We start from the raw sequence: 15,549 nt of genomic DNA, 5'->3' as shown, positions 1-15,549 counted from the left end.
CTATTGAAAACATCCGACTCTATTACAAACAGTGTGTGTGTGTGTGTGTCTCTGTGTGTCTGTGTGTGTGTCTGTGTGTGTGTGTGTGTGTGTATATATATATTGTTTATAAGATGTATTTGTGAGCGAGATAAACACCTTTTAAAATAAAGGGCGTCCTGTGGTGTTCTTGTAAAGATGTGAATCAGTAACCAGCCCTCGTGTTAGCCTTGGGCTCCGAGCTGCAGAACAAGATCAGCTGCTTCACTATTGAAAACATCCAACTCTGTTACAAAACACCATTGCATTCTTTCACTATAAAGATAAATAAATCCCAGAGTTGGGATCAGTTCTGTTTTTTTTTTCAATTCCAATTGCTTTTCAAAATCAGCACCTCTTGAAGGAATCCCAATTGGAATGGATTTGAGAGGCATATTAATAATCGCTGTGATGGTTCAACCACTTTCATTTGAATCTGATTTGAATGGACAGACAGACAGGCAGGCAGGCAGGGCTGCAGTGTGGAGTAGCGGTCAGGGCTCTGGACTCTTGACCGGAGGGTCGTGGGTTCAATCCCAGGTGGGGAGGACACTGCTGCTGTACCCTTGAGCAAGGTACTTTACCTAGATTGCTCCAGTAAAAACCCAACTTTATAAATGGGGAATTGTATGTAAAAATAATGTGATATCTTGTAACAATTGTAAATCGCCCAGGATAAGGGCGTTTGCTCAAAAATAAATAATAATCAAAAAAAGACAGACAGCGGCTTCTTCAATTGAACTCGTTTGTATCGCTATTAGAAGCTCGGCTGGTGGCAGTTCGTTTTGATCACACACACACAAATTAAATGACGTTTGCTTGAACAGATTGTGACAAAAAATCACACAGCCGCTGCCTCAGTGTTTGAGATATCGTGAGATATTATGGGCAGCAGTGTGGAGTAGTGGTTAGGGCTCTGGACTCTTGACCAGAGGGTTGTGGGTTCAATCCCCAGTGGGGGACACTGCTGTTGTACCCTTGAGCAAGGTACTTTACCTAGATTGCTCCAGTAAAAACCCAACTGTATAAATGGATAATTGTATGTAAAATGAATGTGATATCTGTATAATGTGAAATAATGTGATATGTTGTAACAATTGTAAGTCGCCCTGGATAAGGGCGTCTGCTAAGAAATAAATAATAATAATAATAATAAGATATCGGGGCCGCGCAGAGTGGAGTATCGGGGGCGCGCCTCGCTGTCACGTGACCGCGCGTCCCGGCGTCTTGGCTGTCAGCTGCGCGCTCCCGAGGCTGACTCACAGGCAGCAGTTTATTTTTTTGGGGGGACGATGGAGTTTCTCTTGGGAAGTCCGTTCGCCTCTCCGGTGGGACAGAGAATCGGTAAGTAACAAACGCGACTCGATCCTCGTGTGTCACGTCGTTTAAAAACGTTTAGATTCTTTTTTTTTGTTTGTTTTGAGCGAGTTTACTTTCGCTTAGTTTTTATTTTTGCAATTCGGCAGAGGTTGACGAGTTTACGGAAGAAGCCAGCTTAATTGAAGGATCGCTCCGCCAATGAGAGGCCAGGGGGCGGGTAGAATGGTCAAGCCTGGACCAATCAGGTTGTGGAGCTGGGTGATTGGCACGCTGGCTAGCCAGTGCTAAGCTGGCAGGGGCGGGTCCAGTGAAAAGTTTACGAAGTGCTCAGTCCTAATTATATATTTGCTAACCCGATTATGTAAAAAGATAAACTGAAAAACTTAAAAATAAAACCCTCAATGCGCTTCATAAATATTTTAACCGACACATCAAATGCGTCGTCTAAGCTTAAAAAGTACCGAGTTAGTTTGTAAAACGTAACCCAGCGTCCTCTCAAATGAATGTAGATAAGCCGACTTCAGATTTTACACATTATTAAAATACCGAGCGCTTGAGTTTTAATTGCGTTTCAAAACAATGCTAACGATTCCGCATCCGTTTAAAGTGTTTTGTGGCGACGTCGTTCATTTTTCAGTTTGATTCGACACGATCAATAAAAAATATATATATTATATATTATCCGCCCCAATAAAGTTGTGCTGAATATACTTCACAGTGTTGCACTGAACCCGTCAATTTAATACACATTAAACCCGCAACTCGTTATCCGAGTCTGGCTTCTCTAGCTGAGAGGAGTACAGATGCGAAACTTTTTAAAAGGCGTCTGTTTTCATGCGGGTACCGTGCATTTCCCCTCATATGATATATACCCTGTTCTATTACAGCAGGTTTCTGCATAATATCTGTATACAAGTTCAGAATCAATCAATTATCTTATTAATTAGCCTTTTTAAAAAAGAAAATGATATATATTTTAATCCAGTCCAGGTTTTACTGCTCCCAGCTTGATCAGCCCCCAGTGTGTCTAGCTAACAAGCTCAGGTGTGTCTTATTATTAAACTCCTAGTGAAACCAGGACTGGATCACACCGCTGTGGAGCGGGAGTCTGATTCCCAGCCCCGTGTTATTCATTTCAGAGTTCGTTCATGCGTCGGGCGAGGGGAGGAGTGCGAGAGAGAGAGAGAGAGAGAGAGAGAGAGAGAAAGCAAGCACAAGATAATTCACAGAACGAGAGGAGGCCGCTCAGCTCCTCAAAGCTCGTCCGGTCTCCAGTGACTGTGTTTGATTATCTCTGTGTTTGATTGATATACTGTGTTTGATGATCTCTGTGTTTGATTGATATACTGTGTTTGATTATCTCTGTGTTTGATTGATATACTGTGTTTGATTATCTCTGTGTTTGATTGATATACTGTGTTTGATGATCTCTGTGTTTGATTGATATACTGTGTTTGATTATCTCTGTGTTTGATTGATATACTGTGTTTGATTATCTCTGTGTTTGATTGATATACTGTGTTTGATGATCTCTGTGTTTGATTGATATACTGTGTTTGATGATCTCTGTGTTTGATTGATATACTGTGTTTGATTATCTCTGTGTTTGATTGATATACTGTGTTTGATTATCTCTGTGTTTGATTGATATACTGTGTTTGATTATCTCTGTGTTTGATTGATATACTGTGTTTGATTATCTCTGTTTGATTCCCAACAGATAAAGCCACTGATGGTTCTTTGCAGTCAGAAGACTGGGGACTGAACATCGAGATCTGTGACATCATCAACGAGACGGAGGAAGGGTATGATGTCATCGCACTCGCTAGTGACGTCATCGCACAGACACATAGACGTGGTCTCCATTCATAAAAAAAAAAAATGAAAGTCTGTTTTCTAAGCCGTTGATTCGTTGAGATTTTCACACACGTCTAGAGACGCGCTCGTCTGATTGTGATGAATCTCGCTCAGGATCTTCTTCAGATCACAAGCTATTGAGAGGATCACAGTCTGGGGGGGTGTGGAGGCTGGCTGGCTGTCTGTATGTCTGTCTGTCTGTCTCTCTGTCTGTCTCTCTGTCTGTCTGTCTGTCTGTCTGTCTGTCTGCCGCTCGCTCAGTTAAAATGTTTTCTTGTCGATTTCCAGACCAAAGGATGCCATCAAGGCCTTGAAGAAGAGGATTGTGGGAAATAAAAACTTCAATGAAGTGATGCTGTCGCTGACGGTGAGTCTCTGTGTGAGTGTCTGCGTCTGTCTGTCTGTCTGTGTGTGTGTGTGTGTGTGTGTCAGTCAGTCTGACTCTCTCTCCCCCTCTCTCTCTCTCTCTCTCTCTCAGTTATTGGAGGCGTGTGTAAAGAACTGTGGGCATCGTCTGCACGTGTTGGTGTCGAGTCGTGAGTTTGTGGAGGGGGTGCTGGTGAAAACCATCCTGCCCAAAAACAACCCGCCAGCCGCGGTGCAGGACAAAGTGCTGAGCCTGATACAGGTACAACTACACAACTACACACACACAACTACACAACTACACACACAGCTACACAACTCTACACACAGCGACACAACTATACACACACACAACTATACATACAACTACACACACAACTACACACGTCAAACAAACGAGCTCCTATTGGAAGTGACTCTGCAACAGCAGCAGCAGCAGCAGCAGTTGTTGATGATGCAGAGTTCACCCCCCTAGTCTCTGGAAGTCGCTGAACGACTCGTTCATAATGATAGGAAGCGGTTTTGTGATTTTCAAACCCCCCCCCCCAGGCCTGGGCCGACGCCTTCCGCAGCTCCCCCGATCTGACCGGCGTGGTCTCCGTCTACGAGGACCTGAGGAGGAAAGGACTGGAGTTTCCAATGACGGACCTGGACTCACTGTCCCCCATACACACCCCACACAGGGTAAGAGAGGAGAGAGATACATACACACATACACACAGGGTAAGAGAGGAGAGGAGATACATACACACCCCACACAGGGTAAGAGAGGAGAGAGATACATACACACCCCACACAGGGTGAGAGAGGAGAGGAGATACATACACACATACACACATGGTGAGAGAGGAGAGAGATACATACACACCCCACACAGGGTAAGAGAGGAGAGGAGATACATACACACCCCACACAGGGTAAGAGAGGAGAGAGATACATACACACCCCACACAGGGTGAGAGAGGAGAGAGATACATACACACATACACACAGGGTGAGAGAGGAGAGAGATACATACACACCCCACACAGGGTAAGAGAGGAGAGAGATACATACACACATACACACAGGGTGAGAGAGGAGAGAGATACATACACACCCCACACAGGGTAGGAGAGGAGAGAGATACATACACACCCCACACAGGGTAAGAGAGGAGAGAGATACATACACACCCCACACAGGGTGAGAGAGGAGAGGAGATACATACACACCCCACACAGGGTGAGAGAGGAGAGGAGATACATACACACCCCACACAGGGTAAGAGAGGAGAGGAGACACATACACACCCCACACAGGGTAAGAGAGGAGAGAGATACATACACACAGGGTAAGAGAGGAGAGAGATACATACACACCCCACACAGGGTGAGAGAGGAGAGGAGATACATACACACATACACACAGGGTGAGAGAGGAGAGGAGATACATACACACCCCACACAGGGTAAGAGAGGAGAGGAGATACATACACACAGGGTAAGAGAGGAGAGGAGATACATACACACAGGGTAAGAGAGGAGAGAGATACATACACACCCCACACAGGGTAAGAGAGGAGAGGAGATACATACACACATACACACAGGGTGAGAGAGGAGAGGAGATACATACACACCCCACACAGGGTAAAAGAGGAGAGGAGATACATACACACATGGTAAGAGAGGAGAGGAGATACATACACACAGGGTAAGAGAGGAGAGAGATACATACACACCCCACACAGGGTGAGAGAGGAGAGGAGATACATACACACCCCACACAGGGTAAGAGAGGAGAGGAGATACATACACACATGATAAGAGAGGAGAGAGATACATACACACCCCACACAGGGTAAGAGAGGAGAGGAGATACATACACACATACACACATGGTGAGAGAGGAGAGAGATACATACACACCCCACACAGGGTAAGAGAGGAGAGGAGATACATACACACATACACACAGGGTAAGAGAGGAGAGAGATACATACACACCCCACACAGGGTAAGAGAGGAGAGAGATACATACACACCCCACACAGGGTAAGAGAGGAGAGAGACACATACACACATACACACAGGATAAGAGAGGAGAGAGATACATACACACCCCACACAGGGTGAGAGAGGAGAGGAGAGAGATGCTGACTAAACACTGACTGAGTTACTGGTACACACCCTCCTCACCTCTCTCCCCCTCTCCTCCCTCTCTCCTCTCCTCCCCTCACTCCCTCCCCCTCTCCTCTCTTCTCTTCTCAGAGTGTTCCTGATTCAGACCCGGCTGTCAGACTCCAGGGTTCAGTGAGAGGGCTCACAGCGCCCCCTGCTGTGCCCGGCAGTACTGCATGGGCCCTGCCTCCCCCAATCGCAGAGCAGAGAGCCGCCCCGCCCCCGGACAGCAACCCAGACGGGCCAATCACACTCTCCGCAGAGCAGGTAGGCGGGGCTTAATTGAGTGCTGCAGTGATTGCGGCTGATGAAGGAATTCCCTCAATTTGTATTCAAACCGAATCTAAAATGAAAGAAGAAAAAATAAATACAATCTGTGTTCAGAACGGGACGCTGGAGACGACTGTGCAGAGACTGGAACTGCACTGTTAGATTTAATCAGGAACCCCTCTCTCTCTCCCTCTGTGTCTCTCTGTCTCTGTGTCTCTCTCCTCTCTCTCTCTCTGTCTCGCATTCTTTCCCCCCTCTCTCCTCTCCTCTCTCTCTCCCTCTTTCCCCCCTCTTCCCCCTCTCTCTCACTGTCTCTTCTCTGTCTCTCCCCCTCTCTGTCTCTCTCTCCCCCTCTCCTCTCTCTCCCCGCTCTCCCCCCTCTCTCTTCTCTGTCTCTCCCCCTTCTCCTCTCTCCCCCTCTCTCTCTTCCCCCCTCTCTCTCTCTGTCTCTTCTCTGTCTCTCCCCCTCTCCTCTTTCCCCTTCTCTGCTCTCTCCCCTCTCCTCTCTTCCCTCTTCCCCCCTCTCTCTGTCTCTGTCTCTCCTCTGTCTCTCCCCTTCTCTCCTCTCTCTTCTCTCTCTCTCTTCTCTCTCTCCCCCTCTCCTCTCCTCTCTCTGTCCCCTGAAGAGGCAGGAAGTATGTGATGTGGTCTGTAAAGGGTTAAGGACGATCGTGTGGTTTTCTTTAGCACAGTGCGTTCTACAGAGAACTGCTTGAAATGTGCTCCTCAACTGATATAGTTAGGATGCTGTTATGTCTACTTTGAGGCGAAACTGCTTCATTGAAAACAACCCCTTATGAGGGAATCTTCATCTTTGAGAAACTTCTAGAACGTTCTTTAATCATGCTGACGTGTTCATTTGTTGCTGATCCAGTATAAATATTGAGCTACCTCCTCAATAACCAAGACAGAGCGTTCCTGTATTAAAGCTTCTTGAAACTCGAGTTATTTGAGTGGAGTCGTCCGTCATTTCATATTACAGGATTTTACAGACTACACCCCCCTCTCTCTCTTTCTCTCCTCTCTCCCCCCCTCTCTCTCTTCCTCTCCCCCTCTCTCTCTCCCCCCCTCTTCTCTCTCTCTCTCCTCTCTCTCTCTCAGCTCTCTCAGCTCTGCTCTGAGATGCAGGTTGTCAGGGGGAATGTCACAGTGATGTCTCTCTCTCTCTCTCTCTCTCCTCTCTCAGCTCTGCTCTGAGATGCAGGTTGTCAGGGGGAATGTCACAGTGATGTCTCTCTCTCTCTCTCCTCTCTCAGCTCTGCTCTGAGATGCAGGTTGTCAGGGGGAATGTCACAGTGATGTCTCTCTCTCTCTCCTCTCTCTCTCAGCTCTCTCAGCTCTGCTCTGAGATGCAGGTTGTCAGGGGGAATGTCACAGTGATGTCTCTCTCTCTCTCTCAGCTCTGCTCTGAGATGCAGGTTGTCAGGGGGAATGTCACAGTGATGTCTCTCTCTCTCCTCTCTCTCTCTCTCTCTCAGCTCTGCTCTGAGATGCAGGTTGTCAGGGGGAATGTCACAGTGATGTCTCTCTCTCTCTCCTCTCTCTCTCTCAGCTCTCTCAGCTCTGCTCTGAGATGCAGGTTGTCAGGGGGAATGTCACAGTGATGTCTCTCTCTCTCCTCTTCTCTCTCTCTCTCTCTCAGCTCTGCTCTGAGATGCAGGTTGTCAGGGGGAATGTCACAGTGATGTCTCTCTCTCTCCTCTCCTCTCTCTCTCTCTCTCAGCTCTGCTCTGAGATGCAGGTTGTCAGGGGGAATGTCACAGTGATGTCTCTCTCTCTCCTCTTCTCTCTCTCTCTCTCTCTCAGCTCTGCTCTGAGATGCAGGTTGTCAGGGGGAATGTCACAGTGATGTCTCTCTCTCTCTCCTCTCTCTCTCTCTCTCTCTCAGCTCTGCTCTGAGATGCAGGTTGTCCGGGGGAATGTCACAGTGATGTCTCTCTCTCTCTCCTCTCTCTCTCTCTCTCTCTCAGCTCTGCTCTGAGATGCAGGTTGTCAGGGGGAATGTCACAGTGATGTCTCTCTCTCTCTCCTCTCTCTCTCTCTCTCTCTCAGCTCTGCTCTGAGATGCAGGTTGTCAGGGGGAATGTCACAGTGATGTCTCTCTCTCTCTCCTCTCTCTCTCTCTCTCTCTCAGCTCTGCTCTGAGATCCAGGTTGTCAGGGGGAATGTCACAGTGATGTCTCTCTCTCTCTCCCTCAGCTCTCGAAGCTCTGCTCTGAGATGCAGGTTGTCAGGGGGAATGTCACAGTGATGTCTCTCTCTCTCTCCCTCAGCTCTCGAAGCTCTGCTCTGAGATGCAGGTTGTCAGGGGGAATGTCACAGTGATGTCTCTCTCTCTCTCCTCTCTCTCTCAGCTCTCGAAGCTCTGCTCTGAGATGCAGGTTGTCAGGGGGAATGTCACAGTGATGTCTCTCTCTCTCTCCTCTCTCTCTCAGCTCTTGAAGCTCTGCTCTGAGATGCAGGTTGTCCGGGGGAATGTCACAGTGATGTCGGGGATGATGGCAGAGATGAGCTCCGGGCAGGTGGAGACCTCCGACCTCGAGCTGCTGCAGGTGAGGCTGTGTGTGTGTGTCTGTCTGTGTGTGTGTGTGTATCTGTCTGTGTGTGTCTCTGTGTGTGTGTGTGTGTCTGTCTGTCACTGCCTTTCTTTGTCTATATTCTGTGTGTTTGTGTTAGTAACCCTCTCTCTCTCCTCTCTATCTCTCTCCCTCTCCTCTCCCCCTCCCCTCTCTCTCTCCCCCCTGTCTCCTCTCCCCCTCCCCTCCTCTGTCCTCTCTCCCCCCACCCCTCCTCTCTTTCTTTATCCCCTTTCCTCTCTTTCTCTCTCTCCTCCCTCTCCTCTCTCTCTCTCCTCTCTCTCCTCTCTCTCCTCTCCTCTCCCTCCCCCTCTCCTCTCTCTCTAGGAGTTGAGTCGGACGTGTCGCTCCATGCAGCGCCGGGTTCTGGAGCTGATTCCCCGCGTGGAGAACGAAGGGTTAACAGAGGAGCTGCTGCTGCTCAACGACGACATGAACAACATCTTCATGAGATACGAGCGAACGGAGAGGAGAGGGAGAGGAGGAGAGGAGAGAGGGAGAGAGGTGAGAGAGAGACAGGAACAACATCTTCATGAGATACGAGCGAATGGAGAGGAGAGGGAGAGGAGGAGAGGAGAGAGGGAGAGAGGAGAGAGAGAGACAGGAACAACGTCTTCATGAGATACGAGCGAATGGAGAGGAGAGGGAGAGGAGGAGAGGAGAGAGGGAGAGAGGTGAGAGAGAGAGAGACAGGAACAACATCTTCATGAGATACGAGCGAATGGAGAGGAGAGGGAGAGGAGAGAGGGAGAGAGGTGAGAGAGAGACAGGAACAACATCTTCATGAGATACGAGCGAATGGAGAGGAGAGGGAGAGGAGGAGAGGAGAGAGGGAGAGAGGTGAGAGACAGGAACAACATCTTCATGAGATACGAGCGAATGGAGAGGAGAGGGAGAGGAGGAGAGGAGAGAGAGGTGAGAGAGAGAGAGACAGGAACAACATCTTCATGAGATACGAGCGAATGGAGAGGAGAGGGAGAGGAGGAGAGAGAGGGAGAGAGGTGAGAGAGAGAGAGACAGGAACAACATCTTCATGAGATACGAGCGAATGGAGAGGAGAGGGAGAGGAGGAGAGGAGAGAGGGAGAGAGGTGAGAGAGAGAGAGACATGAACAACATCTTCATGAGATACGAGCGAATGGAGAGGGAGGGGAGGAGAGAGAGACAGGTGAGACAGGTGACGGGAGGGGAGGAGAGACAGGAGCTGGGAGAGGGGGAGAGTGGGTGGCAGTATATTTTGAGGGACATGGTATTATAAAAATGTATTTTTTTCTATTAATTAAAAAAAAAAAAGTACTTTTTTTTCTTTAATATCTTGATTTTTTCTCTTCATTCTCCTTACTCTCTCTCTCACTCTCTCTCTCTCTCTCTCAGGTTTCAGACTCCATCCCTGACACAAGCCCCGCCTCTCCAGCTGTCATCCAATCAGCAGCTGGCAGTACTGTGTCCGGGCCTCCTGTCGGCCAATCAGCAGTGAGCGCTCTCTCCTCCCAGCTAGCCAGCCTCAGTGAGTCACATTTCAAATAATTAACATCCAAAAAAACCCAAATCCATCTCAACTGTTACTCACTCGACGAGCTGAATATAGAAATAATGAAAGAAACTACCATTCAACTAGAAGTCTCTCTCAGCGTCTTCAGTGTAAATTCAATGGCAAACGTTTCCGCTAGAAGTCTCTCAGAGTCTTCAGTGTAAATTCAATGGCAAACGTTTCCACTAGAAGTCTTTCTCAGTGTCTTCAGTGTAAATTCAATGGCAAACGTTTCCGCTAGAAGTCTCTCTCAGAGTCTTCAGTGTAAATTCAATGGCAAACGTTTCCACTAGAAGTCTCTCTCGGCGTCTTCAGTGTAAATTCAACGGCAAACGTTTCCGCTAGAAGTCTCTCTCAGCGTCTTCAGTGTAAATTCAATGGCAAACGTTTCCACTAGAAGTCTCTCTCAGCGTCTTCAGTGTAAATTCAATGGCAAACGTTTCCACTAGAAGTCTCTCTCAGCGTCTTCAGTGTAAATTCAATGGCAAACGTTTCCACTAGAAGTCTCTCTCAACGTCTTCAGTGTAAATTCAATGGCAAACGTTTCCACTAGAAGTCTTTCTCAGCGTCTTCAATGACTTCCAGTGGAAGCGTTTGCCGTTGAGTTTTAGTTTATTTTAGTAATTCTAAACATTGTAAATACGCCCCAGAATGGCTTATAGGGTTAGATTGCTGTATTGAAGATGACTGCTGCAGTAACGGGCAGTGGCCAGCAGGGGGCTGTAGTGCACTGTGAGTTCCTGGCTGTACTTTTTTCAACTTGGTCAAGCTGTCTGGGGAGGAAAGATTAAGCACTAATCAAGTTACTGCTAGAAACGTAATACTGCTGAGAGAGAGGAGAGGAGAGGAGAGGAGAGGAGAGGAGAGAGGTTTAATTATCTTAACATATGTTTGCAAGGAGTGGTACAGCTACAGACAGAGAGAGAGACAGAGCCCCACAATCCTGTTCAGTTTGACACTGCAGTATAATTCTCTTCCCCTCACAGACACGGGTTCGAGTCCGGCCTCCGTCTCCAGTACCCTGCAGACCCTCTCCACTGCTCCAAGTGTTCCCAGTGCCTCTAAACCAGTAGAGGAGGACGAGTTTGACATGTTCGCTCAGACAAGGAGCAGCTCCCTGGCAGATCAGCGCAAGGAGTGAGTCGTGGAGTTTGCTTAGAGCACAGCAGAGTGTGATACAGCAGAGTGTAATACAGTGTGATACAGCACAGTGTGATACAGTGTGATACAGCAGAGTGCAATACATCAGAGTGTAATACAGCACAGTGTAATACAGTGTGATACAGCAGAGTGTGATACAGCACAATGTAATACAGTGTGATACAGCACAGTGTGATACAGCAGTGTAATACAGCACAGTGTGGTACAGTGTGATACAGCAGAGTGTAATACAGCACAGTGTAATACAGTGTGATACAGCAGAGTGTGATACAGCACAATGTAATACAGTGTGATACAGCAGAGTGTGATACAGCAGAGTAATAGAGTGTGATACAGCAGAGTGATACAGCACAATGTAATACAGTGTGATACAGCACAGTGTAATACAGTGTGATACAGCACAATGTAATACAGTGTGATACAGCACAGTGCAATACAGTGTGATACAGCACAGTGTGATACAGCACAGTGTAATACAGCACAGTGTAATACAGTGCGATACAGCAGAGTGTGATACAGCACAGTGTAATACAGTGTGATACAGCACAGTGTGATACAGCACAGTGTGATACAGCACAGTGTAATACAGTGCGATACAGCAGAGTGTGATACAGCACAGTGTAATACAGTGTGATACAGCACAGTGTGATACAGCACAGTGTGATACAGTGTAATACAGCACAGTGTGATACAGCAGAGTGTGATACAGCACAGTGTGATACAGCAGAGTGGAGGCATGGTAAAGCACAGTTTGGAAGCTTTATAATTTTTCCATGTGCAGAGCAGAGAGGTGAGGGACCCGGTCACCTAGGGGGGCTAAAAATAGCAGAAGAGTTTTACCAGCTGTGTGTGTGTGCGTGTGCGCGTGCCTCCCCTCTATCCGTCTCTCTCCCTTTCTCTCCCTCCTTTCCTCTCACCCCTTACCCTCTAAATTGAGTGCAATAATTCAATCCCTGTGTCTCTCCCCGCTCTTTCCCCCTCATCCCTCCTCCCTCCCTTTCCCCCTCCTCTCTCTCTCTCCCCCTCTCCTCTCCTCTCTCCCTCCTCTGCTGTGATTGCTGGTCTCAGTGTAACTCGACACCCCTAAGACTAAATTACCCCTCGAGGACACATTTTAATACAGCAGCTCTGACAAAAACACACAGCTGACACCTCCATCACCCTCTCCCTCTCCTCCCCCCTCTCTCTCTCTCCTCCACCTCTCCCTCTCCTCCCCCCCTCTCTCTCTCTCTCTCCCTCTCTCTCTCTCTCTCTCTCTCTCTCTCTCTCTCTTCTCTCAGTCCGCAGTCAGACACAACTCGCTCTCTTCAAATCAAACTTTATTTATTTTTAACTTGTTTGAAATGCCGCTGAGCTCGGAAAGTGAATCGATGCAACCTTTTGAACTTTGTTTTTATTTTTTCCAGAACATTTTGTAATCGAATCCGGAATATTATAAAAAATTCATCGATTGTGTTTTTTTTTTTTTTTTTTTAAAGCAATACATTTGGGATTATAATTTACATATTCTCCAGTTTCTTTTGATTTTTTTTCAAAGCTGGATTCTACAAACTGAATTTGTTCTGGGTTTCAATTCACATCGAGTTCGAGTCATTTCTCTGTGGTGGAATTACAAATTGAATTCTGTTTTTCTTTTCTTATTTTTTTAAAATTTGGGATTCTAATCTGTTTCCTGTGATTTTCACAAGCTGCGATACACAGAGCTGAGTTCACGTTCTGGATTGTGCCCTCTCTCTCTCTCCTCCTCCTCTCCCTCACCTCCTCTCCCTCACCCTCTCTCACCTCCCCTCCTCTCCTCTCCTCTCTCTCCTCACCTCCCTCTCCCTCTGCCTCTCTCCTCAACTCCTCTCCCTCTCTCACCTCCCTCTCCTTCCCTCCCCCTCCTCTCCTCTCACTCACCTCCTCTCTCCTCACCTCCTCTCCCTCTCCCACCTCCCTCTCCTCCTCCTTCCCTCCCCCCTCCCCCTCCTCTCTCTCCTCATCTCCCTCCTCTCTCTCTCCTCATCTCCTCTCTCCTCTCCTCTCTCTCCCTCCCCCTCCTCTCCTCTCCCCTCCCCCTCTCTCCCTCCTCCTCCCTCACCCTGGATCTCTCTGCCCCTGCCCCCCCCAGCCCCCTCCTCTCGGCGCCCCACGCACGCGGGGTGACCGGGGGGTTGTGGGTACACGCTGTGGGTGTACTGGTCTCTGCTGCGTCCCTTCCTGCCCTTCCTTCTGATCAGCGGCATGGTGGTTCTGCTCTGCTACACGCTGTACTCCATCATCCACAGCGGCCCCTTCACAGACCCGCTCTTCTTCCACAAGTTTGACCGCCGCTGGCCCAAACCCCTGGGGCTGCTCCAGAGCCAGAACAGAACCAAAACAGAGCCAGCTAGAGACTGGACCGGCCTCTCTCCTCTCCTCTCCTCTCTCAGTAAAGAAATATACTCTCTGCTGTAGAACTAACTCTGACCCTCTCCCTGTCTCTCCCCTCTGATCTGATCAGTTCAGTTTTTTCACAGTCCTCTGTGTGTCTCTTGACAGTCCTGTGTGTCTCTTGACAGTCCTCTGTGTGTCTCTTGACAGTCCTCTGTGTGTCTCTTCACAGTCCTCTGTGTGTCTCTTGACAGTCCTGTGTGTCTCTTGACAGTCCTGTGTGTCTCTTGACAGTCCTGTGTATGTGTGTCTCTTGACAGGGTGCGCTATGAGGACCCCCAGGCTGTGGAGGGGCTGGCGGGAGCGCTGGACACCAGACTGCAGAACACTGGCGCGGTGAGAGAGGGGGAGAGAGAGAGAGGGGGGAGGGGAGACAGACTCTCTATACACTGAGACACGCACTGAGATTATTATTATTATTATTATTAATTTCTTAGCAGACGCCCTTATCCAGGGCGACTTACAATTGTTACAAGATATCACATTATTTTTACATACAATTCCCCATTTATACAGTTGGGTTTTTACTGGAGCAATCTAGGTAAAGTACCTTGCTCAAGGGTACAGCAGCAGTGTCCCCCACCTGGGATTGAACCCACGACCCTCCGGTCAAGAGTCCAGAGCCCTGACCACTACTCCACACTGCTGCCTCACTCCACTGTAGAAGATACACTGAGACACACACACACACACACACACACACTGAGATACAGTGACACACACTGAGATAAACACACTGATACACTGAGATACACACTGACACACACACATTCTCATTTCAAGTTAACCAGGTTCTGTGTAAGTGTCCCTGTGTACTGTGCTTGAGTTTGTGTGTGTGTGCTGCCCCCCTCGTGTTTAATCCAGGTACTGCACTGAATCTTCTCAGTAATAATAATGACACGCTGTGTGTGTGTGTGTGAGTGTGTGTGTGACTCACAGCCTGTTTTCTCTCAAGGATGACATTGACTCGTACCCTCAGCCAGGGCCCGAAGGAGCCCCTCTCAGTCACTGGATGGCGAACCAAGGCATGGTGGGTCAACTGGGACCAACTGGGATCTGTGGCTCTCCCATAGTGAACTCCCAGTAGCCCTGCTACTGCACCCCAGTCCTGGTTTGTAACCCTGATCAAACTCCTGGCTCCTGATCATTTCAATATTAATAATACTAGACTTCATTGAGGGGAGCTCTGAACCCCAGAACTGGGTGCAGCAGCAGCAGCAGCAGCAGGGCTAGTGTGAGTTTGTAACCCTGCTCAAACTCCTGGCTCCTGATCATTTCAATATTAATAATACTAGACTTCTTTGAGGGAGCTCTGAACCCCAGGACTGGGTGCAGCAGCAGCAGCAGCAGGGCTAGTGTGTCAGTTTCTAGTTTACTAGACTGGTGTTCAGGGGTGTTGGTTTGGAGGGTTCTGAGGTGTAAGGATGGCTGTGTGGGTCTCTGTCTGTCTGTCTGTCTGTCTGTCTGGTTTTCAAACGAATCACTTCTTTATAGACAAGGCTTGGAGGCGGAATATCTGGTACAAAAAATGACTTTTTTGATTTGTTGTTTTTCGTGCTAGTATTTGAATCTGAATGCGTTCTAACAGTGATCAGATGGGATGCTAATAGAGATGCTGATACACACAGTAAAGCTGGTGTCTGTCTGTCTCTGTGCCTCTCAGATCCCCGTCTCTCACACTCATGTCATGGATGATATTGAACAGTGGCTCTCTGTGGATGTGGTAAGAGAACCCAACTGAAGAATTTCATTACTTTAATACCGGCTTCTTTCCATGTGGGGTGGGAGGGGAGGGGAGGGGGGAGGGGGGGGAGGATGGAGGATGGAGGAGGGAGGGAGGGGGGTGAGGATGGAGGGGGGGAGGATGGAGGGGGGGT

General features: G+C 48.3%; 1 protein-coding gene across 1 annotated transcript; it reads left to right on the top strand.

The window, feature by feature from the left end:
- Positions 1–1,220: 1,220 nt before the first annotated feature.
- LOC117432530 (target of Myb1 membrane trafficking protein-like) lies at positions 1,221–15,395 on the top strand (the record flags this gene model as incomplete). The annotated part of the gene is given in 13 exon segments (XM_059020397.1): positions 1,221–1,362; positions 3,059–3,143; positions 3,484–3,562; positions 3,674–3,823; positions 4,111–4,245; positions 5,814–5,990; positions 8,429–8,545; positions 8,897–9,073; positions 9,943–10,075; positions 11,086–11,236; positions 13,933–14,008; positions 14,628–14,702; positions 15,336–15,395. Coding segments are annotated over 13 exon segments (1,467 nt in total), but the record flags the coding sequence as incomplete, so codon positions are not given.
- Positions 15,396–15,549: the final 154 nt, after the last annotated feature.

Source organism: Acipenser ruthenus, unplaced genomic scaffold (assembly GCF_902713425.1).
Source record: "Acipenser ruthenus unplaced genomic scaffold, fAciRut3.2 maternal haplotype, whole genome shotgun sequence".
NCBI classification, from domain to species: domain Eukaryota; kingdom Metazoa; phylum Chordata; class Actinopteri; order Acipenseriformes; family Acipenseridae; genus Acipenser; species Acipenser ruthenus.
The sequence above is the reverse complement of the archived record's forward strand: the minus strand, read 5'-3'. Positions and strand labels throughout refer to the sequence as shown.